The sequence below is a fragment of the Pezoporus flaviventris genome, unplaced genomic scaffold (genome assembly GCF_033815535.1).
Source record: "Pezoporus flaviventris isolate CSIRO_AGI_PZ_B2104156 unplaced genomic scaffold, CSIRO_AGI_Pfla_v1 ptg000020l, whole genome shotgun sequence".
Lineage (NCBI taxonomy): Eukaryota > Metazoa > Chordata > Aves > Psittaciformes > Psittacidae > Pezoporus > Pezoporus flaviventris.
In genome coordinates this window covers 8,437,277-8,463,220 of record NW_026892568.1, presented here as the reverse complement: position 1 = coordinate 8,463,220, position 25,944 = coordinate 8,437,277, and the positions used below count along the sequence as shown (strand labels likewise).

At 50.0% G+C, this 25,944-nt stretch overlaps 3 protein-coding genes across 8 annotated transcripts; 1 reads left to right on the top strand and 2 right to left on the bottom strand.

The window, feature by feature from the left end:
• Positions 1-6,534: 6,534 nt before the first annotated feature.
• JMJD6 (jumonji domain containing 6, arginine demethylase and lysine hydroxylase) lies at positions 6,535-19,306 on the bottom strand. The gene is made up of 7 exons (XM_061455579.1): positions 19,125-19,306; positions 17,929-18,317; positions 14,296-14,582; positions 13,020-13,155; positions 12,766-12,904; positions 11,978-12,105; positions 6,535-10,223 (listed from the first exon to the last, which is right to left on the bottom strand). Exons 1-7 carry the CDS (start codon positions 19,251-19,253, stop codon positions 10,187-10,189), a joined length of 1,245 nt encoding a protein of 414 aa, XP_061311563.1. The 5' UTR covers positions 19,254-19,306; the 3' UTR covers positions 6,535-10,186.
• Positions 19,307-19,788: 482 nt separating this feature from the next.
• METTL23 (methyltransferase 23, arginine) lies at positions 19,789-21,533 on the top strand. 2 transcript variants are annotated; one of them, XM_061455575.1, is made up of 5 exons: positions 19,789-19,936; positions 20,024-20,128; positions 20,202-20,439; positions 20,773-20,857; positions 21,187-21,533. In XM_061455575.1, exons 1-5 carry the CDS (start codon positions 19,847-19,849, stop codon positions 21,353-21,355), a joined length of 687 nt encoding a protein of 228 aa, XP_061311559.1. In that variant the 5' UTR covers positions 19,789-19,846; the 3' UTR covers positions 21,356-21,533. The 2 variants fall into 2 exon arrangements, with proteins under 2 accessions (XP_061311559.1, XP_061311560.1); XM_061455576.1 differs by lacking the exon at positions 20,024-20,128.
• A 798-nt stretch (positions 21,534-22,331) lies between these two features.
• On the bottom strand, positions 22,332-25,878 carry SRSF2 (serine and arginine rich splicing factor 2). Of its 5 annotated transcripts, none has more exons than XR_009743759.1 (4): positions 25,179-25,878; positions 24,503-24,813; positions 24,055-24,158; positions 22,332-23,396 (listed from the first exon to the last, which is right to left on the bottom strand). XR_009743759.1 is itself a non-coding variant. In XM_061455577.1 (3 exons), the coding sequence occupies exons 1-2, from the start codon at positions 25,538-25,540 to the stop codon at positions 24,510-24,512; spliced, it is 666 nt and encodes a 221-aa protein (XP_061311561.1). In that variant the 5' UTR covers positions 25,541-25,878; the 3' UTR covers positions 22,332-24,158; positions 24,503-24,509. The 5 variants fall into 5 exon arrangements, 2 of the variants coding, with proteins under 2 accessions (XP_061311561.1, XP_061311562.1); XR_009743760.1 differs by having other exon boundaries at positions 22,332-22,770; positions 23,287-23,396; positions 24,055-24,813; positions 25,179-25,877; XR_009743761.1 differs by lacking the exon at positions 24,055-24,158 and having other exon boundaries at positions 22,332-22,770; positions 23,287-23,396; positions 25,179-25,876.
• Between the last annotated feature and the right edge of the window lie 66 nt (positions 25,879-25,944).

The window sequence follows — 25,944 nt, the reverse complement described above, 5'->3', positions numbered from 1 at the left end:
GAGAGCAGCTGGGCTGCAGGAGCCTCCCCCAAGCACCTCACTGCCAGGGTGTCCCCAAAGCCAGGCTGTACCCCAGAGCCTTCCCCAGGAGCCTGGCCAAGGGGTTTCAGGTCCTTCCAGACCCTGTCACTGAGGATTTCCTGCCCCTTGAGACCGCTGCAGGATTAGCCAGCCTTGGACAAAGCAGGCTGGAATTAGGCAGCCTAAGCTATTCCTGCCAGGGTAAAACCAGCACGGAGCAATCCCCCAGATACCCTCAATGGGAGCAGACGTGGGAATCTGCCCCTGGAGTTTCCTCCAGGGAAAAAGCTTTGGAGTTACCTCCTGGAGCAGAGTTTTTTATTGAGCAGCTAAAACCAAGCCAGGAACAAAGATGGGATTAAACCCCTGGGGCAGGAGGAAGGAAGTGGAGCCATGATCCTCACTGTGCTTTGTCTTTATTGGTAATCCCATCAGGCAGGCTATGGACAGTTGTATTCTTAGTAACAACCAACCATGGCACTTCCCATCCCTGCTCCTCAGAACTGCTCCAGAGCTCAGCCACAGCATCCAGATGTTGGTAGCACCACAGCATCCAGATGTTGGTAGCACCACAGCATCCAGATGTTGGTAGCACCACAGCACCCTCTGCTTCAGCTTCTTGATGTGCGTTTGATCCCTTTCTCCTCCCTTCCTGCCCAAATCCACTCCTTCACTTGATGAAGCTGCCAGCTTCCAAAGGTTTGAGTCACCACACGGATGGAGAGGAAAAGCTGGAGGGATGTGACAGCCAGGACTGCACCAGTAGGCTGATAGCAAGGGTTATGAACAGCTCTGGAGCACAGTGGAGGCAGAACCAGGGTGGGGAAACTCATGGGGCTGGGTCTTTGCTGCTGTGCCCACATGGGCTGCCTGCTTTAGGGACAAAGAAGGATTCTGGCCCACTGTGTCCTGCTGCGAGGCTGCTTTGGCCTCACACACGATGCACATGCTTGCAGCTGTCACAGTGCCCTCAATCACTGCCCACATCCCAAAGTCTTTCTCCCTGGCACTGCCCACTTTCCATGGGCCTTGGTTGGAAGCTGTTAGAGGGTGTTTGCCTCCGCGGGAATGCGGTGGCATTGACCCAGCACAGAGACGGAGCGCTTCCCAAGCAGGGTTTATCACCTCCCGAGAATGAGAGGCTCTGGGCCTCACTGCTTCTTCTGAGGTCAGGATCACTGGTGGGGAGCCCGAGCTCCATGCAGAGGCGCCCATCAGCAGCCTGGCTCTGGGCCTGCAGGGATTCACGGGCAGGCTGCTGGAATTCGTAGGAGTGATGAGAACGGCAGGGCCCAGACACCTCCGGGAAGGAGCACTCCTGCTCCCGGGAGCAGCAGCCGGGAGCACCAAGGCCACCGCTGGGGGAGCAGCAGCTGGGTGCAGCAAGGAGGTGGTGGGAACAGCAGCACAGCACAGCGCCCACAGCCACACCGGCTGACAGCAAGGCTCCCTGTATGGGACGGGGCCCCCAGGGAGAAGCCAAGCCCCGCTGGTCCCATGGGATAACGACTTGTCCCTGCCATGGATCCTCAGAGCCAACTGGGGGGAGTGAACTTGCACTGACACTGCAAGGCTCCCGCTGGGAGGGAGGGTATCCCTAGGGTTCCCCCGAGATTGATGCCTCCAGCTCCTACCATGCACTCACATGCTCCAGGACGGGATGGATTCACACACTGTGCAGGATGCATTCACACACCGGTCACTGTGCAGGATGCATTCACACACACGGGTCACTGTGCAGGATGCATTGACACACCGGTCACTGTGCAGGATGCATTCACACACACGGGTCACTGTGCAGGATGCATTGACACACCGGTCACTGTGCAGGATGCATTGACACACCAGTCACTGTGCAGGATGCATTCACACACCGGGTCGCTGTGCAGGATGCATTCACACACCGGTCACTGTGCAGGATGCATTCACACACCGGTCACTGTGCAGGATGCATTCACACACCGGTCACTGTGCAGGATGCATTCACACACTGGTCACTGTGCAGGATGCATTCACACACACCGGTCACTGTGCAGGATGCATTCACACACCGGTCACTGTGCAGGATGCATTCACACACCGGGTCACTGTGCAGGATGCATTCACACACACCGGTCACTGTGCAGGATTCATTCACACACTGGGTCACTGTGCAGGATGCATTCACACACCAGTCACTGTGCAGGATGCATTCACACACCGGGTCACTGTGCAGGATGGATTCACACACACCGGTCACTGTGCAGGATGCATTCACACACCGGGTCACTGTGCAGGATGCATTCACACACACCGGTCACTGTGCAGGATTCATTCACACACCCGTTACTGTGCAGGATGCATTCACACACCAGTCACTGTGCAGGATGCATTCACACACCGGGCCACTGTGCAGGATGCATTCACACACACCGGTCACTGTGCAGGATGCATTCACACACCGGTCACTGTGCAGGATGCATTCACACACCGGTCACTGTGCAGGATGCATTCACACACCGGTCACTGTGCAGGATGCATTCACACACACCGGTCACTGTGCAGGATGCATTCACACACCGGGTCACTGTGCAGGATGGATTCACACACACCGGTCACTGTGCAGGATGCATTCACACACCGGTCACTGTGCAGGATGCATTCACACACCGGTCACTGTGCAGGATGCATTCACACACCGGTCACTGTGCAGGATGCATTCACACACCGGTCACTGTGCAGGATGCATTCACACACCGGTCACTGTGCAGGATGCATTCACACACCGGTCACTGTGCAGGATGCATTCACACACCGGTCACTGTGCAGGATGCATTCACACACCGGGTCACTGTGCAGGATTCATTCACACACCGGGTCACTGTGCAGGATTCATTCACACACCGGGTCACTGTGCAGGATTCATTCACACACCGGTCACTGTGCAGGATGCATTCACACACAGCAGGTCACTGTGCAGGATGCATTCACACACACTGGGTCACTGTGCAGGATTCATTCACACACCGGTCACTGTGCAGGATGCATTCACACACACCGGTCACTGTGCAGGATGCATTCACACACCGGTCACTGTGCAGGATGCATTCACACACCGGTCACTGTGCAGGATTCATTCACACACCGGTCACTGTGCAGGATGCATTCACACACCGGTCACTGTGCAGGATGCATTCACACACCGGTCACTGTGCAGGATGCATTCACACACACCGGTCACTGTGCAGGATGCATTCACACACCGGTCACTGTGCAGGATGCATTCACACACCGGTCACTGTGCAGGATGCATTCACACACCGGGTCACTGTGCAGGATGCATTCACACACCGGGTCACTGCGCAGGATGCATTCACACACAGCAGGTCACTGTGCAGGATGCATTCACACACACCGGTCACTGTGCAGGATTCATTCACACACCGGTCACTGTGCAGGATGCATTCACACACACCGGTCACTGTGCAGGATGCATTCACACACCGGGTCACTGTGCAGGATTCATTCACACACACGGGTCACTGTGCAGGATGCATTCACACACCGGTCACTGTGCAGGATGCATTCACACACACCGGGTCACTGTGCAGGATGCATTCACACACACCGGGTCACTGTGCAGGATGCATTCACACACAGCAGGTCACTGTGCAGGATGCATTCACACACACCGGGTCGCTGTACAGGATGCATTCACACACCGGGTCGCTGTGCAGGATGCATTCACACACCGGGTCACTGTGCAGGATGCATTCACACACTGGTCACTGTGCAGGATGCATTCACACACCAGTCACTGTGCAGGATGCATTCACACACCGGTCACTGTGCAGGATGCAGTCACACACCGGGTCGCTGTGCAGGATGCAGTCACACACCGGGTCGCTGTGCAGGATGCATTCACACACCGGTCACTGTGCAGGATGCATTCACACACCGGTCACTGTGCAGGATGCATTCACACACCGGGTCACTGTGCAGGATGCATTCACACACCGGGTCGCTGTGCAGGATGCATTCACACACCGGTCACTGTGCAGGATGCATTCACACACAGCAGGTCACTGTGCAGGATTCATTCACACACCGGTCACTGTGCAGGATGCATTCACACAGGGGTCACTGTGCAGGATGCATTCACACACGGGTCACTGTGCAGGATGCATTCACACACCGGTCACTGTGCAGGATGCATTCACACACCGGTCACTGTGCAGGATGCATTCACACACCGGTCACTGTGCAGGATGCATTCACACACCGGGTCACTGTGCAGGATGCATTCACACACCGGGTCACCCACCGGGCAGGCTCCCACCCTGGGATCTGTGCCCTGGTGCTGCTGCCCGCTCGGGGACAAGCGCTGGAGAGGCAATGCTCGTGGGCCGGGGCCATGCCCTTGCCGCCTATCCGCAGCCCGGGGCCAGGCTGATCCCAGCGCCCTCTCCCGGGAGCAGAGCAGCTCCGCACGGCCGGGACGCGGCGCTCCGGGAGCCCCGCCCGGGGCCCGTTACAGACCGGGAAGCGAGCGGCGGCAGCTGAAGCGCTCCCCAACAAAGGGGCTCAGGAGCCGCGGTGACAGCGGCCGGGGCTGCGCGGGAGGGACGGGGCCGCGCTGCTCCCGGGAACGGCGCGGAGCAGCCGGGAGAGCACAACAGGACCGGATTTACCGCCTGTTCCCAGGGGCTCCGCTCACACCCGGCCCCCTTCCCACCCCTGAAGCGGGGGGGGGGTCGGTACCTCCCCTCCAGCACTGCTGGAAGCCACACACGGGCCTGCAGGATGCCGTGAGGAGAGCAGGGATGTGCTGCTTTGGAGCAGGACAAGCAGCAGCGCTGGTGTGCGCGGACCTCACCAGCTCCAGGCAGATGATTCTGGGCACCCCAGGTCCTCTCTCCCCCACATCAAGCCCGGGCGCAGACAGGCATTACAACTGATCCCAACTCAGGTTACGCCTGTGAGCACCAGCCCTGCTCCCCACCACCAGCACTACATTTCCTTGCCAAGGACACCATCCTCTCTGGGCTGATGCCACCCCAGGCAGTGTCACTGTACTTGGCCTGTTCTCCCCCTGACACAGGCTTGGAGGTCACTGTCCCCTCTGGCTGTCCATTGTTTTTTCACACCCAGCCTTTTGCTAGCACTGATGCTGCTGTGATGCTCAGGGAGCTGGTTCGGCTCACAAGGGGCAGAAAACAGACAATTTCAGTTGTTGTAGATGGTTTCCCAAGTTTCAGAGTCCCAGATTGGTTTGTATTGGAAGGGACCTTAAAGCTCCTCCAGTCCCAACCCCTGCCACGGGCAGGGACCCCTTCCACTACAGCAGCTTGCTCCAAGCCCCTGTGTCCAACCTGCCCTTGAACACTGCCAGGGATGGGGCAGCCACAGCTTCTCTGGGCACCCTGTGCCAGCGCCTCAGCACCCTCACAGGGAAGAGCTTCTGCCTAAGAGCTCAGCTCAGTCTCCCTCTGGCAGGTTAAAGCCATTCCCCTTGGCCTGTCCCTACATCCCTTGTCCCAAGCCCCTCTCCAGGTTTCCTGCAGCCCCTTCAGGCACTGGAGCTGCTCTCAGGTCTCCCCTTCAGGAGCCTCCTCTTCTCCAGGCTGAACAACCTGAGCTTCAGAGGATTTGAACATCAGCACTGGTGCAGCACAGACAATAATCCTCTGCATTCCCACTTGGGTAACCTCATCCTGTCAGCTCCGCAGCAGCAATTAAACAGCAGTAAGCTGTTCTCCTCATTGACACGAGGTACTGGGGTGCAACTGTCCCACAAAAAGGAAGATGAGATAAATCAGAAGGATAAAAGAAAATCATAGAATCATAGAATTGTTTAGGTTAGAAAAGACCTTTAAGCTCACCCAGTCCAACCATCACCCAGCACTGCCAAGGCCACCACTAACCCATGTCCCAGTGCAAGGCCACAGTGGCACTGAATGAGGTAAAAGCAGTACCTGGAAATGAAGAACAACGGGATTATCTTGAGGCTGGGAGAGCACAAAACCACCTCTCTTGGAATGAAAAAAATCAGAGATGGGTTAGAAAAGCATTTCTACAATGGCTTTACCTAGCTCTAGGTCATGCAGTGTTCTGGAATCGGGTGCTGCTGAATGCTACAACCTCGTGATGTAGTTCAGAAGTCTCCAGGCTGCTGTCCCACACCCAGCTTTTTTCCCTGCAGTTACTGGTTTCAACAAGCTCACCAAAATACATCACTAACCAAATACATGAGGTTTTTTCCACTTTCCCAATCCAGGACAGGGAAGGGTCAAAAGCACTCATTATGGTCTGGTAACAAAGCTACAGACACAAACCTCCCACTGGCCCCAGCAGCTTCCAAACCACTCCTCATCACACAGACACACTAATGACACATGAGAAAGAGCTGAAAAAGTCCCCAAAGCACCCCTGTGGCTATCACTGACCACCACTGAGCACACTGCGGTGCTTTGGGAAGCAGAGGTGCTATGGGGCTATGCCAGCTCACAGGAACAAAGGGGACCAGCCAACGGGTAATGCAAAATAATCGATTTTATTTCAAATAAAAAGCAAACCCACAATCATCCAAACAAGACAATTAAGAGTATTCCCAGCTCTGCTGGATGGGTGATAAAAGCAGCTAAGGGCAGTAGCAGGGCTTGGAGCTGACAGTGTGACTGTCAAATGAATCCCTAAGCTCTTCCCTTCCCCCCTTCACAAGGGGGATGCCAGAAATCTCTGGGTACAATTAGCTAACACAGGCATTTCAGATTCGATTGAGAGTCATGCTTCCTGCCCCACGATGGCTGGGGATTGAGGGAGGAAAAGGGTCTGGGTTAATCATGAAAGAGGTTGCTGTCTGTCTTTTAGCATTTGGAGATGCTTAATATAACTGAGAAGACAAAGTGGAGCCAACACAGCCCAGCTGGGAAGGGACGAAGCTGTGCTTGTGCTCCCACTGCACTTGTGCAGAGAGCAGGTGCCAAGATCCCTGCTCCTGTTGTCCGCAGGGACAGTTCTAAGGGGGTATTTACTCCTCTACTCCTGAACTGTCACAGCAGACAAGTCTGTACTGGGTATCAGAGGGCCAGAGCTCACAAATGCCTTCAGCTTCCACCAGAGCAGGCAGGACAGTGACACCCCCCCCCACAGGACATCAGGAAGCACTCAGTGCAAACCCAGTGGGACACTCAGCCTACCCCTGGGGAGCAAGTGGGAGGAAGTGCCACCAGGGCCTGAGGGAGAGTGGCTGCTGCCTTGGGCTTAAAGAAGTGAGGGCACTGGACCATATCCAGGGGTTCTCCAGGTCACAAAAGCAGTGGGGTAGGATCAAGAGACACGGATGCCCTAAGAAGCACAAACCTGGAAAGGCAAGAGCACAAAACCCCTCTCCCCAGTCAGCCTCTCACAAGCACAGAGCTGGGCACAAGGGAGCACAGTTCACTTCATTCCTCATTCACCCAGCCTGGCAGGAGGGCTTGGAAGGCACCAGCTTCCTCCTTCCTCTAAGGCCAGTGAAACTGCCTCCGTGCTGAGAGAGGATATAACTTAGACTTATTTTCAAAAGCTCCTGATCTAGCAGGACCTCCTGTTTGGAGCAGGCCATGAAACGCCAACAGTTAAACTGGTGAAAACAAAACCTTGTTCTGCTACGATTTCTGTACCACACAGCAATTCTGGAAGGGCCAGCACAGAACCCCACGTGGCCAAGAGTGCTGAACAACAACATCCCCAATGTTTTCTGCTACAGAAAGGTAACACCAGGTTAGGAAGTCTTGGGTTGCTTCAGATGCCTGAAACAGTTTTTTGTGGGAGGAGGACTTCAAAGCATCTTACACAGTAATTACATTTCAGCCTCACAACACCCCTGTGAGGTAGGTATTTTCCTCATCTACTAAAACAAAGACAGAAGCTCACCCATTCAGCTGAGGCAAGAACTTGTAAGTGGAAGAACCAGAGATCCCAGGAGTCTCAATTCCCAGGTAGCCTGAACAGATACACCTTTGTTTTGTATTGGGAAGTGCCTTGTGGAGCAGTCAGTAGAGCATTGCTGGTATTGCAATGCCTGCAGTCCATTTCAAACACACTGCTTCCTGTGAGGGATGGCAAACACAGGCTTCAATCTGGGATTGCTGGATTTCACACCATGGAAGAGTTCATAGGCATGGAAGAATCCTTTGCACTCTGGATCTTCTCACTGTGCTTCTGGGGGTAGGGGTGTGGAAGGTTTGAAGAGTGTAAAACTGAACCCTGAACGCTAAAGGCAACTGCAAGCTACAGCGTGAGCCCCCTCACTGAGGTACTACCCTCCAAGCCATGAAGAGGGCAGTGGGAAGCTCTCCAAGGGCTCCCTCACCCTGACAGAGCTGAGACTTCTGATCCCTCGCCCCTCCAGGCTCCCACCTTCTTGCAGAAGGCAGCAGCCTCAGCCTGCTCTGAGAAGACACATGCTGTGCATGTTCATCCAGGCAGGGAAAAAGGCAACCTTGGCCAGAAATGTCAGGAGATTGGGAAGTTTTCTGTTTTAAAATGAAGTAATCTTGGGGAAGAACCTGCAGCAGTCTACAGAGTAAGTGTGCTCATTTATGCCTGGCTATCACAAGAAATCCAGCTAAGGAGTGTACCAAAACCCTTCCCTCTCTCCATTTTCCCACCACCTCATTTTTCCTATGCAAAATGACTGGCACAGAGGATTCAGAAACAGATCCTGACAAACTCTCCAAGAAGGGGGAGAACAAAGAAGAGACAAGGTTAAAAAACAGATAAGGAAAACCAGACAAGCAATGTCCTGGGCTCCATCAGCCCCAACATGTGTAAGCAAGTCACAGTTAAGGCTGCCACTCTGCTCCCAGTGCCAGGGCACCACTGCAGCTTTACAACACACACTACTTCTGCTTTCAAGTTTCCTCTCCCAAAGAGCAGCTGAAGTGATCTAATACCCACCTCCTGGGTCTCAGAACAACATCCAAGGAAGGCCCCCAACCCAGCCACCTTCTGGCTGTGCTGCTCAGATGGAGGAGGAGGATTTCCTTGCAGCTCACCTTCAGGCAGACAGACCTCTTCACTGACATTACCAGCACAAGCCCCTGCTAAAAACACCCAGCAGCTCCCAACAGATCCCTTGGGGATGAGAGCTGTACCTGGAATAATACAAATGCACCTACACAGACTTAAGCAACACACTGCATTTTTAAAAAGCATAAAACAACAATATGTCCCCCTCCCAGTCCTTTCAAATTGGCACCACAAGTTCTGGAAATGTCTGAAGCCATAATGTCAAAGAAAAGCCATTTAGGCATGTGAACTGCACAGGCCTGGGTGAGCCCACGGCCCTGTCACAGCTTGGTATTTAAAGTCCAGCAACTGTTATCATACAGTCAGACTTTGTCAGTTGCTGCCTGGTTCTAAACATCACACCTGCACCTAAAGGATTGTGATTACTGGCAAATGCTGACTTTTTCCCCCCAGTTTTTGCTGTGCAAGAAACTCGAGGATTCTCCTGCTCCATTGAGCTTCCTGCCACAAGGTGCTAGTGCATCTTCGTCACCAGTCATCAGAACAGACACAGAGCAAAAGTAAATGGACCGTTGCTGGTTAAGGTGTTGCACCTTAGATGTAGATTAAGACCATGAAAGATGCTTCAGGTTGGTGGTCACCTCCACTGAAGTCCCTTCAGGGTTTGGAGCATTCATCCCACCTCCCTTTCCTGACATTGTGGTGTGAGATCCGCCGGACGTTCAGGTAGGCCAAAAGGGCTGGCGTTCCTTTCCTCAAGTGTCCAGGACAACATGTAAACATATGACAGTGTCAAAACAAGGCAGGTTTTTCCACTTACCCGCTGGTTTTAAAAAGAGTTCTTTAAAAACTGACCGTTGTCTTCCTTGCCAGTTACGTGAACCATTAAATACTTGGCATGTCCTTACCCAAAGGTGGGTTTTTAGTGCACTCACTTGGGGCGCAGAGGGGACAAAGCATTGCACAAGAACATAGAGTCAGGGCATTCCCTGCAGAAGTTATTAAGGAGCCAACCTTTGACAGCACAAAATGAAGACGACGTCTGGATCGAGGAAGAGTGACAAGAACTTAAGGACTGTGAGAAACAGGAGCAGAAGGGAGTAGAACAGAGCTGGCTAGCTGCTAACGGAGCATCGATGGGCAGCTGCCTCTAGGTTGGTGGTGGCATCTCTCAGGGGTAGCTGCGGCCTCCACAAGATTCCCTAATCCTGTTAAAAGAAGTAGACCTGTCTGTCAACAACTGTAGCATTCCTTTCCTAGCAAGACACACAGGATTGCAGCATGCAGGTTAATTGTATGCTTATTTTCCCTACAGGAATGCACAAGCAAGGTAAGATGTTTGGAACAGTTTCTGTCAGCTCACCCATCACACAGGAGGAACAGAAAGGTCACCCATCCCCACAGAGTGAAACAACCAACATGCAGGAGGAAGAGCAGTGAAACCTGGGAAGCAAATGCTCTAGGGAGTGTGCTGATCTTTCATATTTTAGGTATTAATTTCAAGATTTGAAGTGCAAATGACTTAAAATTGCACATGATTTTCAAAGGAACAGATCTGCACGTGTGCTCTGCATTTTACAGCTTTGTTCTCCTCTAAAAGAACAGGCTCTACATTAAGGTTTGTTATCTGCTGTTCGTGCCCTGCCTGAAGTCACACTGGCTGCTGAAATGGGATTTGACAACATTATAACAAACAGATTGTTAAAACCTCCAGGGCAAAGCAGTCAGTACAGTTCTCTGACTGTTTAATGATGCTCTGTACTTGTAATGCAGCTGTATTCAGTTATGAGCAACTCCTGGAAAAAAGAGAGCACTATATCACAGCAAGACACATGACAGCATATACAGGAGTAAGCAGGTCTTTGTGCAGTACCCTACACTGGGAAGTCGGGCAGGATACAGGGAACCTGGACCTCCTCAGGTAAATTACTGCTGCACACACTGTTATCAGTTAAGTCAGACTCATAGAATGGTTTGGCTTGGAAAGTACCTTAAAGCTCATCCAGTTCCAACCTCTGCCACAGGCAGGGACACCTTCCACTAGAGCAACTTGCTCCAAGCCCGCGTCCAACCTGCCCTTGCACACTGCCAGGGATAGATGGGGCATCATCCACCTGGCACCTGGAGCATCCAGCAGCTCCTAACTGGACAGCACCCTAATGCAGGTGGCCAGCTCATCCAGCAGCATCAGTTAACCAAGCTGCGAGAGGTTGCTTAAGCATTTTGGCAAGCCTTTGCTATGTAAGAAAAAGGCTTCATTTAGTAAAAAATTTCTGAGTTCCTCCTTGCAGTGTACTCCCAGATTCCCACCGTTTCACTGTTTTTGACCTGCGAGGTTCAGAAAGCTTCCTTAGCAACTTTTCCCTGAGCAATGTTTAATTCTTGGTTCTGCAATATTAACTTTCCCCCCTTCAGACTAACTAGAAACTTGCATTTTTTTTTTTAAGATAAGCACAGACATTTTGGATGAATTTTGCCTTTAACAGATAAAGCAGTGAGCCAAACTGAAGTAACCAGGCAACAGTAAGAGAAATCACACAACTACTTGAAGGTTTTCCATCTGAACAGCAAGGAATCAAAACCAAAGTCTTGCTTGATGTGATTCCTCGTCTTTAACTGTTCACTATTCATTTGTGCCCTCTGAAAAGGACAGTTAAAATATCCCACCTCTCCCATTAAACAAAAATAAACCACTTTATAAAAAGAGACAACTAGGAAAAGTAATAAAACTGTTTATTAAATAAATAGCCTCATTTTTAAAAAGCTATCAAGAATCTTAGCTTTGAGCAATTAAAATAACTCTTGGAGGGAAGATACCACCACCACCCAACTGCTTTATGCTCTGTAAGGAATCCCTTCCTCTCCATCCCTCTGTCCTGAGGAAACACCCTGCCTGAGGTCTGCCAGCTCTGCCTTGCATTGTCTTTTGCTTGTTTAAAGCAAACAGCTGCCATGGGGTCACCTGGAGGAGCTGCGCTCTTTGCTCACGCAGTCGTCCTGGGAAGTTGTGTCACCATTCCCCATCATGCTGCAGGTTCTCCTCTTTTTCCGCCTGTGCATCATGCCCTCTGTCTCAGAGCCAGAGTCACACTGAAGGATGAAGAGATGGAACCAGAATTCAGAGAAACCTAGAACACTGTTTGTGCTGTGGAATTTACTGTAAGAGCTATCCCAGCAACCCTGAATGACCAGTATCCAAAGAATGTTTTGTTTTAGATTAGGCACATAAAATAAGTCTTAAATTAAGCATTTAAAGATCAGGAACAGGTATGTTCTTAGATTTCATCACTGACTGGTGTGGGGCAAGACAATGGATGCATTCCTTTTGACTCCTAGAAGGCCATACTCTTCCAAATAAGAGTGGACTTAGTGCCTTCTGAAGGACTCAAATGCATAGAAATGTCCCCTGTCATAAGTCACAGCCTCTGTTTTGGAACTTGTGCCCCCTCCCCAGTTTTAAAACACTCATTTTGCAGCCATTTCACACAGTATGGCTTAGCTAGATGAGTGACAGATTTATACAGAATATAAATATAGACCAAACAAACCAAGTCCATTTAGCAATACAAAAAGAGGCTTCGGCAAATGGAACCTGCAAAGACCACAGGCTCCTCCACCATGTAGTTTTGTTTAGTTGCTATTAATTTTTTTCGTAAGACATGAATGTAAGGACAGAACATTCAATCAGGTATGGAAAAAAAACAATATAACTGCAGGCTATGGATAACTTTCTGGGGTAAAAAGCATTACCTCGGAATCAGAGTCTGAGGAGCTGGAGCTTGAGGAACTGGAAGAATCACTAGAACTATCAGAAGCAATGCCAGTAGATTCCTGCAGGTCAACTGAATCAGCCAAGGCTGCCAAGTCAGGATGCTCCTGTTTTAGGATCCTAAATACAGTTAAAACGTCACAGTTAGCTTTGAGCAGTAACACTGCACGTAAATGAACAGGGTATTTGGGGTTTTAAGTAGATAATATGAAAAGAAAGCTACTGAATCTCTTACCTATACCATTTCCGTGACAGTTTGGGTCTCCCTCTCACCGTCTTGTGCCAAACCACAGGGAAGTTGGTACAGCTGGCAAAGTTTTGTGTGATGGCAATGGTTGTGTCAAGATTGAGAACGACGTGCCACCAGCCACCTAGAAATACACCACAGAAGGCAGCTCAAAGGTCTGCTCAAATTCTCCAGCTCACAAACAACACTGAAGATCTAACCGGACAGGACGACACTGACTGCTGACGGCTTAGTAGCAAGAACCATTGTAACTCAGACTGCACAGAGCCTAGCTCTGTTAAGCTGGAGAGCACTTTCCATGCTGATTTAGTAGGGTTCTTATGACTACAGACTAACCTTTCATTTAAAAATAGATGCAAAAACTGCTTCTCCACACGGATAAAAATAGGCAGTGGTGTTCTTACAACCCACTTAGACCTCAAAGAAAGACTAAGGAACCAGTTTAATTGAACCTGACAGCTACAAAATCTTAACAGAAGGTACACTGAGGAGTCACCAAGAAGTGCCAAGACAATCACAACGCACTCTTCAAACATGAAGTCAGCTGGATGTGAGAGATGAGCAATGCAGACAGAAGCTGAATAAGACAATGCAAGATGCAGAGTTTAGAATTGGGCACTGAGAACTCACCCTCTGCATCCATAAGCCACCTTCACCTCCCAGTTACAATGGGCACACAGAGTGCAGCCGCTCAGAGAGAATGGTATCTCTACTGGCTCTTGCTTTAGCTTTTGATTTCAAATGCAGGATGAAACATAACCACAGGGAGGTGGGTGGAAGTGCCTTGAAGTAGCTCTTTCCTCACAGCTAAGAAAAATTCCAGTCATGGATTTGTGATAGTACATATATATATATATATATATATATTCAAGCATTTTTGTCTGAGAGTTGCTTCTACTCAAACACCTCTATTATTTTATACCTTGATGGTTTCCTACTACTGCAATTTAGTTGAGGATCACAGTCCTGCAATGCTGCAACTCAGGCCCCACTTGTTATTTGTACCGCACACAATCCTATGCTATAGGCCATATGGTTTCAGGATAGTCAGGAATTAACTTAATAGTCCCAAAATATGCATCACAATATATATCCCTCTTGAAACAGCTCAGAATAGTTTTGTTTTTTTGTAAGAGATGGGCCATATAAGAAAGCCGAAATATTCTCTTCATGTCTACCACACACAGAAGTTACATATATGCTTTTCTCTCCCAGATTTCTTCCATAATTCTATGATTTCCTTACTGGAGAGAGTTGTCCATACCTGGCACAAACACTGTCTCTCCTGGCTTCTGCAGGATCTCCAGAGGTTTGAATTCAGGGGGCCAGGTGGGGAGCTGCGTCCTGGGGTAGATGACATTGAACCAAGTGATAGCCTCGTCCTGTTGGTTCCCCCCCTCTTCTCGTGTCACTTTGATCAGCTCTCTGGGAGTGCTGGTAGGGAACAGGCACCAACGTTTGTGTCCCTGGACTAAGGCATTCCATGCACTAGTTCCCAAGGGATCGATGTGAATTCCTGTTCCAGAACGAGGTGGGCCCATCACAAACCATCTGCAGGAGTGGAAAACAAAATTCTTTAGTCACAGAGCAAGCAAGTAGCTACCTTCTCTTCAGGTTAGACAGAAAATTCCAGCTGTTCATTTCACATCTAGCTGGGAATAGAGGTAGTTATAGCTCCTTCATTTACCTACTTGAGATTGTTAGGCCCATGCTACAGCATAAAGGTTGGTTCAACCTAGAAACCCACACGAACTGGGACAGGAATGACTGGGACAAGAAAGTGAAGCTAGCTTTTCATACTTCATAGCTGTACTTTGTTTTAAGCAGTTCTGCAATGAAATATATAGTAATTTCAAGGTTTATGAACGTGGTTAAGGCACAACAGACTGCTAGATTTCTTTCTGTGCAGAGGGAGTCTCCTAAGCCTGGGTTTTCCTAAATTCTCTGCTCAAACAGATCCAGAGCTGCAGAACAATGAGGAGCAAAAAAAAGGCACTGCAAGTAAGGAACAGAGCAAAGTTATGCAACCCTGACCTCCCTCTATGCCTTCTGTTCATTTACAAAAGGCTTTTCATTCCAGCATTTAACTAGATGGAGCTTATTCTCCAGTGAACATTCAGGATTTGGTGTGTATATTCTCATTCCTGATTTACAAGGTTTATTTCTCCCAGTGGAAAGCTTAATCTATGCTATATGTTTAACAACAGCAGCACTTCCAGTTGCTCATTTCTGCTGGAACAGATCTGGCATACCAGGTTAAGCGGGAGGTGATAGTATCAGGTAGCAAAAGGGGAAAAAAAGGGCAAGAATTGTTTAATGGGCAGCAGCCAACTGTATACTGGGCTTCATCAAAAGGAGAGTGACCAGCAAGTCAAAGGAGGTGACCCTGACCCTTTAATCTGCTCTCGTGAGACCCTGCTTGCAGTACTGTGTGCAGTTCTGGCGTCCTTGACATACGAATGACATGGAGAGAGAGACCTCAGAGCAGCTTCCAGTATCTGTAAGGGCTTACAAGGATGCTTGAAGAGGGACTCTTCATCAGGGACTGCAGTAGTAGGACAAGGGGTGATGGGTTCAAACTTCAATAGGGGAAGTTCAGCTTAGATATAAGGAAGAAGTTCTTTATTGTGAGGGTGGCAAGGTGCTTGCACAGGCTGCCCAGAGAAGCTGTGGCTGCCCCATCCCTTGGCAGTGTTCAAGGTCAGGTTGGACAGAGCCCTGGGTGACATGGTCTAGTGGAAGGTGTCCCTGCTCGTGGCAGGGGGTTGGTACTGGTTGATCTTAAGGTCTTTTCCAACCCAAACTATTCTATGATCTCTCTGTTGTGTGGTTGACAGGCAGGTGATACCCAGCAAGGAGTTCACAGGTTCAGAAAATCTCCATCTCCCCTTTCCAATGCAGGTGTGCATGCAGCTGTTTTTCAAGTGTAATTTTCTAGCATTGATTGTAGGACTAAGTCTGGTTATCAAGCTGCACCCTGCCTTCTTCACAAATGAGCCAAAAAGGGTATAAAGCAGCTGTTTGTCACTTCTATTATCAATTCACTCTTTAGATTCACATTACCCTTGGAAAGCTGATTAAACTGCAAGCAGAAAAGTTAAAGCTTTTACTAAGAACCAGAAGAAATTAAACACAAAGATGTGTCCAGTACAGAGACATGGGTTGTTCAGGACCATTTTTTTGACTATAACCTGGAACTACACACTTAGAAGTTTTAAAACCCTTTATTTAGCAACACTATCATTTACCAGCAACTTCCTCCAGGCATTTAATTCACAATGAACATTTTCCTGCTTGCCTCAAGACATCACATCTGCCGTTAAAAGCTTTACAACCTGTAACTTCAATCTAGGAAGCAAACCCAACAAACCCCATCAACCCCCCAAACTAAAATAGCTGCTGCACTAAATGGCTTCCCAAAAATACTGCCTTCATTTTGAAGAGGAAAAATTCCAATAAAGGTACTCTAAACAGCCCAAGTTCTTCTGTTACGATCCATACACTGTCACTCACCTCTCAATCCAGAGGTCAATCTGTGCAGTTTATCTCCTGCTCATATGATTAGGAAGCACCACCCTCTGTTGGATTTCCAATTATGCTCTTAACTACTGGATGCTCTTCATCCATTTCTGTACCTAAAGGAAACCCCAAACTCTAGGAGGCACCCGTGTGCTCTCTTGCATCACTCATCTCCCAGAAGAGGTAACAACCTCAAAGAAACCCACATTTTACAGAACAAAGTATAAGAATTGTGAATACCAAGCTCACAAGGAGCTCAGCATGTGCCTGTAGGTGGGGAGGGCGTGGGGGGAAAGAAGAGAGCAATCCAAGTGAGTCACATCCAGATTATCTGGTCCACCTATATCCTGGAGAAATGATTCCCAGTCCTGTAAGTGTCCGCAGCTTCTACTAGTGACTATTCGTGGTGTGCTTTTGCATTTGCTCACAGCACTGTGTGTTCTTAGAAGTGAATTATAAAAAAGGGTCTGTTACAACATTGTAAAAACACCTGCTTCAGTGATCTTAAACAGCACCAGCTTCATGCTTCTGTCCTGCAAAAGCACAGCTGGGCTAGAGACACGAGAGACGGCAGAGAAGAGCACCGTTGTTACTACCTGTTCTATTTTAAACACCTTAAACAAATAAAACCCCACATCACAGCCTCATGTCACCCAAAGGACAAGGAATTCTTGGATTATAATGTCACTGAAGTCTTTAATTACTTCATCTTATGCTCACAGTGCTGTGTTATATTAACACACAAATCACTTTTGTATGTAACAGCCCAAATACAAGGTTGTTGCATTTGAATTCAGGAATTCAGTGTCATTTCAACCCTTTTCCAATCAGCCACAAAAAAAAAATAAGTAGTTGCAGAGACAACACAGATATGAACTACTGTTCTCTCAAAATCATCTGAAGTGGAGCTAAGTACTAGTCTCTACATTTCATACTAATCAGCTTAAGATCTTTACCTTAAAAGGACTGACTCATAATTAAACACAATTCCACACTGCACATAAGCCACTGGTGCAAAACCCTGGAGCAAATCCCGAGGTACTTCAAATTTGAAAGCCTGAAGGCACACACAGGAAGAAAATAATCTTCAGTACTTCCAGGAACTATGTAATCTTTGAAAAATCCAAGAAGTGATGGAAAACGTTTAACAAAAAGAAAAATAAACCCAAAGACATAAACTAGTAGTGACACTGCTGGCAGAACCAGAAACTGATGAGCAAATCTGCCCTTCTGTACCTCTGGGTTACAGGTGTATGCTCATGTCAAAGGACGGGATGTAAATCTACCTCTTTGTTTTATGCAAGACAATCATACCTATTCAGGAAGAGCTGATGAGATGGAAAAGACCCAATTCTATGTTGCTGTCACTGTACTGTACCTGTAAGGCGGCCTCCGTTTCTCCCCTGCGTACTGAAAGAGATCATCAGTGAAGAATTTGGGTACTTTGTAGTCCTCCAAGAGTTTCCTGCGCTTGGGATGCTCTCCGTAACTGCTGTCAAAGATGTAGAGTGGGCTGTCATCACGCGTGGTTTCCATATACTCGATGTAGTATTTCATCTTCATCTTCACAGAATAACCGTCATTGTCCTCCCCGCACTTGAACTTCTGGTTCCTGTATTTGCGTTTCAGCCGCTCCAGAGTCCACTTCTCCTGGGCAGACCAGCCCACCTGAGCATTCAGCAGGACTACAGGCTTGTAAGGCTTCTCATACCGCTCCACAAACTCCTCCACTGTCAGCTGGAGTGCATCTGCCCTCTCCACATTATCCTGCGAAGCCACGAGAGGAATACAAAGCAGGTATTAGGCTAGACTGATGCCCTAGAACCATGCTAAGTCAGTGTGGAGGAGCTTCACGCTCACACTCTGCTCCATACACCACGAGGGTAGCAAGCTGTTTGTGTGCTATTTTAAGCTCCCTGAGGCTGCAGCCCTATTTCTCATGCACCCGTCCTTGCACATACCACTAACACCAGCAGCCCGGAGCCGTTCAGCACTCCTCCAACCGAGGTAACCCCCGGGTGGAGAGACCACTTCTGCCCCTTGGGCTGATGCAGCCTCTGTTGCATTCACCCCTTCACTGCCCCTGAGGCTCCTGGGAGTTATGTGGGTGCCCCAGCACAGGGAGCGCCCATCCCACCCTGACAGGGCCTGGTCCTTCCCACACCCCCCGCCACGTGGAGCGATGAAAAGCCACGGGTGGTGCTTGACCTCCCACTGCCCATGCCAACCCTCTTCCCCAGGGTCCCAACACCCACAGCCTCAAGAAAGGGCCGTTTTCCCTTGTGGTTCCCATGACAATTCCCTTAGCCACTCTTTCCCCCCAGACCTCCCCAACCGCCCCAGGACTACCTCAGTCATACCCCCCCCCAGGCCTCCTTAAGCACCTCAGGGCTCCCCTTAATCACCTTCTCCCATTCCCCTCAGGACTCCCTCAATCATTCCCCGCCCCCGATTCTCCTCAGGGCCTCCCTAACCCCATCAGGTCCCGAATCTCTCTCCCCCGCTTTCATCTCAGCCTCTCCCGTTACCCTCAGATCCCCTCTCTCCCCTCAGGCGAGGCGGGCCGGGGATCACCTTGCAGGCTGCAGGGCTGAGGGGGAAGGTCTCGCAGTAATTGTGGCGGGTCCAGTCCAGCGAGTCCTTCAGCTCGGGCCGGGCGCTGCGCTTCGCCTCACGGATCCGTTTCTTACTCTTATGATTCATGTTGGCGGCGCTAGGGGCCGCCTCCCGCCGCCGCCGCCGTACTGCGGGCTCGGCCCCGCTCCCGGCCCCGCTCGCCCCGGCGCAACCGCCGCACCTTCGAGAAATTTCACCCCCTTGCCGCCGCTGTCGCCGCGGCTCCGCCCACGCCGCCCTCCCATTGGCTCCCTGCCCCTCCGACTTCCGCTACGCCTGGCCCGCCCGCTGACGCTGATTGGCTGAGGCGGGGAAGCGGCGCTAAGCCGCCATGTTGGTGTTGCGGAAGGCATGAACGGAGCGTGGGCCCCCGGCGCCCTTGGCCTCGCTGCCGGTGGGATCGCCCCAGGACCCCCCCTTCCCCCGGGCCGCTTCTTCCCCGCGCTCAGCGCCCGCTGCTTCCCTGATAGCTGCGAGCCGGCCGCGTGTCCGCAGCTCATGCGGGACTCGCGGTTCCCCTCGCGGCACCGGCCCGCGGGCCCAGCGGTGCGGGTTTAACCGCGACCCCCGGGGGGGTGGGGCGGAAGCTGCGCGCTGAGGGACCCGCCCGCCGCCACCCTGTGACGCTGCCGATTGGTCCGCGCCGCCTGGCGCTACGACGTGTCCGCCCCTGATTGGCCATGGAGGATCCGGATCAGCAGCAGCGGGCCCGCGTGCGGCGGTACCGCTTCACGGCGGGGCGGGAGGCGCTGGTGCTGCGCGTGCCTGAGGTAGCGCGCGGCCCGGGGTAACGCGGGGGTAACGCGGGGCGGCGGGGCCCGGCCCGGCCCCTCAGCGCCGCGCACGGTGTGTTTCAGGTGCCGGACTCGCAATACGGCACGTACGTGTGGCCCTGCGCCGTGGTGCTGGCCCAGTACCTGTGGGCCCGCAGGGGAAGCCTTCCCGGGAAGCGGGTGCTGGAGGTACGCGCCCCTCATCCCTCGCGGTCCCTCTTGTTCCCCCCATTCCCGCTCCATGCCCCCGCTTTGGTTGCAGGTGGGAGCGGGTGTGAGCCTGCCTGGTGTCCTGGCTGCCAAGTGCGGGGCTGAGGTGACGCTGTCAGACAGCGAGGAGCTGCCGCGGTGCCTGCAGAGCTGCCGGAGGAGCTGCCTACTGAATGGGCTGGCCCAGGTCCCTGTCGTGGGGCTCACCTGGGGGCGCGTATCCCCGGAGCTGCTCTCTCTTCCGCCCGTAGACATCATTTTAGGATCGGATATCTTTTTTGACCCCAAAGGTATGTTAATCCTCTCGGGCATCTTTGATTTGTGACAGACTGCAAGGACTTTGCATCCACGTGGTAGTGGGAACACTGTCAAGAGAGCAGGTGTCAGCCTTGATGGTGACACTGTGCTATTAACTTGTTATTCTTGAGGTAATTTAGAATTAAGCTGTTATAAATACCACCAAAGGGTGGGGTGTGGAAAAAGGAGTTATAAACTCACCGCTCAAGGCCATCTTCTAAGGTCCCTATTGACTTCCAATTGCCATTTCATATAGCCAGGCATATTTAACCATACCTAGAACCCAGAGACTAACCAAGACTGCTTCATCTTCCCAAACTACACAGACTTTGAAGATATTTTAACTACAGTTTACTTCTTGCTGGAAAAGAACCCACATGCTCAATTCTGGACTACTTATCAAGTCCGAAGGTAAATACTTTTGTGCATTTAAGACTCAAATCTCAATTCCTGGGCCCCATCTCAGCTCTTAAGGAGTGTTAACTTCCCTGAGGCACCACTGCACCCATTCCAGAGCTTCTCAAGACTGTCCATCAGGCTGCTATTAGCCAAATCATAGGGCGAGTAGCCAAAACAAGATCATGATCATCCATCCAAGAACCACCAATTTGCTGTTGACTAGAAAGTTGTTACCACCTTTGTTTTGTGAAGTGCTGTAATTAAGTTTGGTGACACTGCTGTAATTACCCAGCAGTTACAAACTGGGATTGTTTTCACACACTGGTATTTCCTCCCCTCAGTGCTGACTGGTCTATCGAAGCTTTGCTCTACAAATGGAAACTGAGGAGCAGTCCCATTCCCTTGCACTCCTTTGGAGCAGACAAAGAGCACTTGGCCAGCTCTTCCCTACCAGGAAGACATACCATTGAAATGATGATCATCTCACTAGCACAAGCAGATAGTACTTAAGTTTATTCCACTTGTTTCCAATACAAAATGATACTGAACTGGGAACTGTGTGTTGTAGCACAGACCAGCAGAAAAGAGTCCTGTTCATAGCAAACCTCATGCATATTTGGTGGGAAGCAGATCCCTTTAAGTAATCCTTAAAACATGCATTGTAAAAATAAAGCTGTTTGATTGTTCAGCTATGGCTTGAGAGATTTGTGCTCCTCCCCAAAGACCGCTGCATAGTTCAAAGACTCAATGTCATTTTGTGCGCCACAGTACAACAGAGCAGAACCACCTGACAAGCCAGAAGAGCCAACCTGAACTCACAACTTCAGCTATGAGGAAGAGTTAGCCATACTCCTTCAGTATTAGAGTCAGATCTGTTTCCCAAGATGGAGGCTTCTCCCAGGAGATCCACATACAAAACCCAGCCCCTTTGTTTTTAAATTACTCAGTCTGGTCATGCAGCCCTGGAACATACAAACTCCTCCGTTTGTAGAAAAGTACTTTTAATCCTCAATCAAGCCAGATTGCAAGTATTCAGATGTTTCCATTCCCATTTAACATACATGCATAGAAGTTAACAAAGCATTACAATAACCCTTGACACACGATGGTTTAAGTTACAATTCATTTGGTATCCAAATCAAGAAACAGAAATCATCATTGTAAGATTAGCTACCGCCAAGCAGCAGCCTGTGGCATTAGGGCAAGTACACAGCAAATGTAGTTAGTACTGCTCAGTATCTACCTTCATAACATCCAACAGACCTGTCTGGTTTGGGGTTTGGACTCTGGTATGCACCACTTGCCATACAATGTCTGGGTTAGTCACAATACTGGTTAAAGTTTGCCCTTAGTAATTTCAAAGCCACCCCAGTAGATAAAGTTTGTAGCGGTAGGATGCATTCAGTTACTACAGAGAAGTTAAAACATTGTCAGTGGAATTGGAAAAATCTTTCAAAGCTAAAAATAAGCTGACTCAGACATTAAGTTGAGAAAAGTTAACACAGAAAAAACGTTTAATATTAACTACAGAGACAGTGGGTATAGTACAGAATGTCTTAAGCAAAAGATACACCAATCAGTACTTACAAAGGAATGAACCATTTTTTGTCTTAACATTACATTTCTCGTATATATAAGTTCATATATGTAGGTTGGTAAAGTTTTACCATTCTGGAAAAAATAAGGTGTGTATATCATCAGCTAGATGTGCTCACTGTATGCTCCATTATTTATACGCAAGGCCCGGGTGACTGGAAGTGCAGTTGTCAGGCATTTTAATTAACTGGACAGCCATTTGTTTCTGCACGACAAGGCATCGTTACACAGGAGCAATCAGGAGAAAACAGGAAACAGCCAAGCACTCTGCACTGCAACACGCCACCTTAACAGCTAACCAGCATTACTCAACTGCTACACAACTGCGCCTAGTGCACAAAAATACATAAGAGAAGAGATTAGAATTGAGGCTGATAAAACAATCCTTTTCAAATATTAACTGTCACCTGAAAAGATTTCTATCAATTTGAATTTAAAGATACTATTTAAAGTCAAAGTAATAATAATTAAAAAAAAAAAGCATTTACAGTTAAGTTTCAAATTGAAGTCTGGCAGGGTTTTATTTAAGGAATGAAGACAAAATTGAAAGTCGTTTTTGACAAGAGTTAGCTACTCAGCATGTAATGGCTGCCCGTTTCCTCAGTATGAAACTGGAGGCAGCAAGTTACCATCAGTTTTAATTTGAAATAGAAGTCAGCACTATATAAACAAAAATGAAGTTTTACCTCAAATATCCAAGCCAATAATGAAATCGGTAGTCGTTCACTTCACTAAATTACAAGAAATTTGAATAACAGCAACAAAATGGCACATAAAATGTAAAATCTGCCACTTGAGGCGCAACTTAAACAAGTAAAAAGTTAGACAAAATGTTACAAAATAACCTTTTCATCAGCTGGTTGCTCGGGCCAGGGCTCTCCAAGGGACTGAAGACTCAAGCGATCCTTTCCCCCCAAAGGCGTCCTTTATGGAAGCTCTCATTTATGTGATGCATCTAGGTTTGAAGAAAGAAAAGTTCAGCCAGGTTTCTACCTTGTCTCTCTTGGTTGTGGGGATGACTTCAGGTATACTCCTAGTTGTGTTTCAACTGGCTTTGCCTAATTTAATTAAGCTTTAGGAATTTCCATAGTGCTCCACCTCCCCCCCCAAATGTGTTGCTTTACTTCAGAGGCCAAATGCAAGGTTCTGTATCAGAATATGTAGTTACAAAGAAGAGTAAGCATCAGGCTGGAGATCAAGCCACCATTAACTTCAATTCAGCCTGTTCAACAATAGATTATGAAAAGTTATATAAAAGTTATAAAACTAGTATTTCTTAAAGACTTAACTAAACTCTAAGTAGCATTCAAAACACAAAAGGTGACTAATTTTGCTACAGTTATCTAACTTCAATTCTAGCTTAGGCCCTTTCCTTTCAAAAACAGGACCAAACAGTTTGAAGGGTTAAAGACACACTATCCTTTCCCCACCCGGTGTGTATCCTTAGAAGCCTCTTCAAGATGTCAACTTGAGGAAAAAACCTAGTTTCCGTGGTTTTCTCGTTGCAATTTGCCACTTTTCTAGAACAGTTATTACCTCCAGTCAGTTTAACGGCCACTGAACCGATCTTCCGTTATAAAAGGATAGTGTATCTTTAACAGTTAAAGACAAACCTGCTCCAATACACGCCCACAGAAACTGGTCCCTGGAGGATCAGCCAAATCAGTTAAAATCTGCAATACTGGCCAATATTCTTTTAGCAAACAGGAGACCGCAGCTTTAAAGGGGAAAATGCAGATGTTGGATAAATACAGTAAGAAATAGTCATTTTTCATCATAGGTTGCGTCTCATACAATATTTTATTAAAACCAAGCCATTAATCTCTCAATAAAACATTTTCTCTGTTTAAAAAGAAAATCCATGTAGAAAGCCCTTTGGTATTAATTTCCCTAAACCAATAACCAAAAATGCACTGCTCAAGAAAATAAAAACCAACTAACAATGTGCCCCGTTAGGATCCACTTGCTTCAGGCTATTAATACTCTACAAACTACCCAACACCCCACCTAAGTACTATAATAAAGTAACATGCAACATATGCTGACCCTGAGATACATTACCATGCTCCTAGGAGGATACAGCTCCTTCTTCTTCCGGAGACTTAGGAGGGCTCTTAGATCTGGATCTAGAGTTGGATTCCCTCTTTGAGGCTGGGGGAGGGCTTCTAGATCTGGACCGGGATCTAGACCTGGACCGGGATCTGGAGACAGATGAGGACTTTGATTTGGATCTCCTGGCAGACCTGGACTTGGAGGTGGAGCGAGACCGAGAGCGTGTGCGAGACCGGGATTTGGATCGACTGTAACGGGACCGACTGCGGGATCTAGAGCGGCTCCTGCTTCTAGATCGGCTGCGACGGCGTCTTCTAGGGCTGAAACACACCAGGAGGGGGAGGAAAGAAAGGCACGTTAGAAGTTGAACAGGGGCGGCGCAACAGACTCCAATGACTACTTCAGGACAGGGAGGGCGGAACGGGACCCACGTGGGCAAGAAAATGAGTGTTCCGAGGGCGCCATTGTTCGGAGTGAGTGGCCGGGGGCTAAATCTACTACAGCGCAAACCCCTTCCGCTCCGAGGAAACTCCATGTGCCTTCCCTACTAAACCCCAACTCCCCGCTCCAAACCCCGCCCCGAAAGTCACTCGGAAAAGGACACAGACCCAAGGGCCCGCACCACACAGCCACACGCCCGAGGCCCGTCTAACTGCTGAAACTCCGCACCCCTCCCGGCGCTCACCTGCGGCTGCGGCGGCCGTAGCCGCTGCTCCCGTAGCGGCGCGGCGGCGGGCCCCGCCGGCTATGGTGCGAGTCAGGGGGACGGCCGTAACGGGCCATCTGCACTCGGAGCTCGCGGCCGTCCAGCACGGCCCCGTCCATGGCATCCATGGCATCTTCGGCATCGCGTTTGTCGTGGAAACGAACGAAGGCGAAGCCGCGGCTCTCCTTGGTGTAGCGGTCCCGCGGGATGTAGACGTCGCCCACACGGCCGTACTTCTCGAAGACCCTCCGGAGCGTGTCCGGGGAAGTACGGTAGGTCAGGTTGTCCACCTTGAGGGACGTCATGCCCTCCACGTCCGGCGGCGGACGCCCGTAACTCATGGCGGGCAACAGCCCCCGGGGGGCGGCGGCGGCTGAGGAGAAGAAACCCGAGGAAAGGGAAGAGGGAGCGCCTTACGAGACGGCGCGGCCCTCAGAGGGAAGCGCCTCACACCGGAGGGGGAGCGCCGGAGCGGCGGCCTAGAAGAGTCCAGAAAGGAGAAGAGGTGCAGGGCATAGGGCAACGCCGCAAGGTCCTCAGCGAAGAGGGAGGCGCAGGCACCCACCTCGTTGCTCGGGGCGGGGGCAGAGCAGGCGGCCTAAGGCCGGAGCGGAGGCGCGGCGCCAACAGCGGCCGCCCCTACCCGCCGCTGGGAGGAAATGAGCGGGCGCCGCCCGCGCGCGGGTACTTAGCGCCACAAAATGGCCGCCGGCGACCCGGAAGTGAAAGCGCCCGCCCCGTGGCC

Coding starts and splice junctions, on each gene's coding strand:
- METTL23 (XM_061455575.1), top strand. CDS start 19,847: ATGGAGGATCCGGATCAGCAGCAGCGGGCCCGCGTGCGGCGGTACCGC. Junction 20,440..20,772: donor TATCTTTTTTGACCCCAAAG/GTATGTTAATCC, acceptor CAAACTACACAG/ACTTTGAAGATATTTTAACT. Junction 20,858..21,186: donor ACTACTTATCAAGTCCGAAG/GTAAATACTTTT, acceptor TCCTCCCCTCAG/TGCTGACTGGTCTATCGAAG.
- JMJD6 (XM_061455579.1), bottom strand. CDS start 19,253: ATGAATCATAAGAGTAAGAAACGGATCCGTGAGGCGAAGCGCAGCGCC. Junction 14,583..17,928: donor AAACGGAGGCCGCCTTACAG/GTACAGTACAGT, acceptor CCACTCCTGCAG/ATGGTTTGTGATGGGCCCAC. Junction 13,156..14,295: donor AGAGACAGTGTTTGTGCCAG/GTATGGACAACT, acceptor GTGTATTTCTAG/GTGGCTGGTGGCACGTCGTT.
- SRSF2 (XM_061455577.1), bottom strand. CDS start 25,540: ATGAGTTACGGGCGTCCGCCGCCGGACGTGGAGGGCATGACGTCCCTC. Junction 24,814..25,178: donor TACGGCCGCCGCAGCCGCAG/GTGAGCGCCGGG, acceptor GGTGTGTTTCAG/CCCTAGAAGACGCCGTCGCA.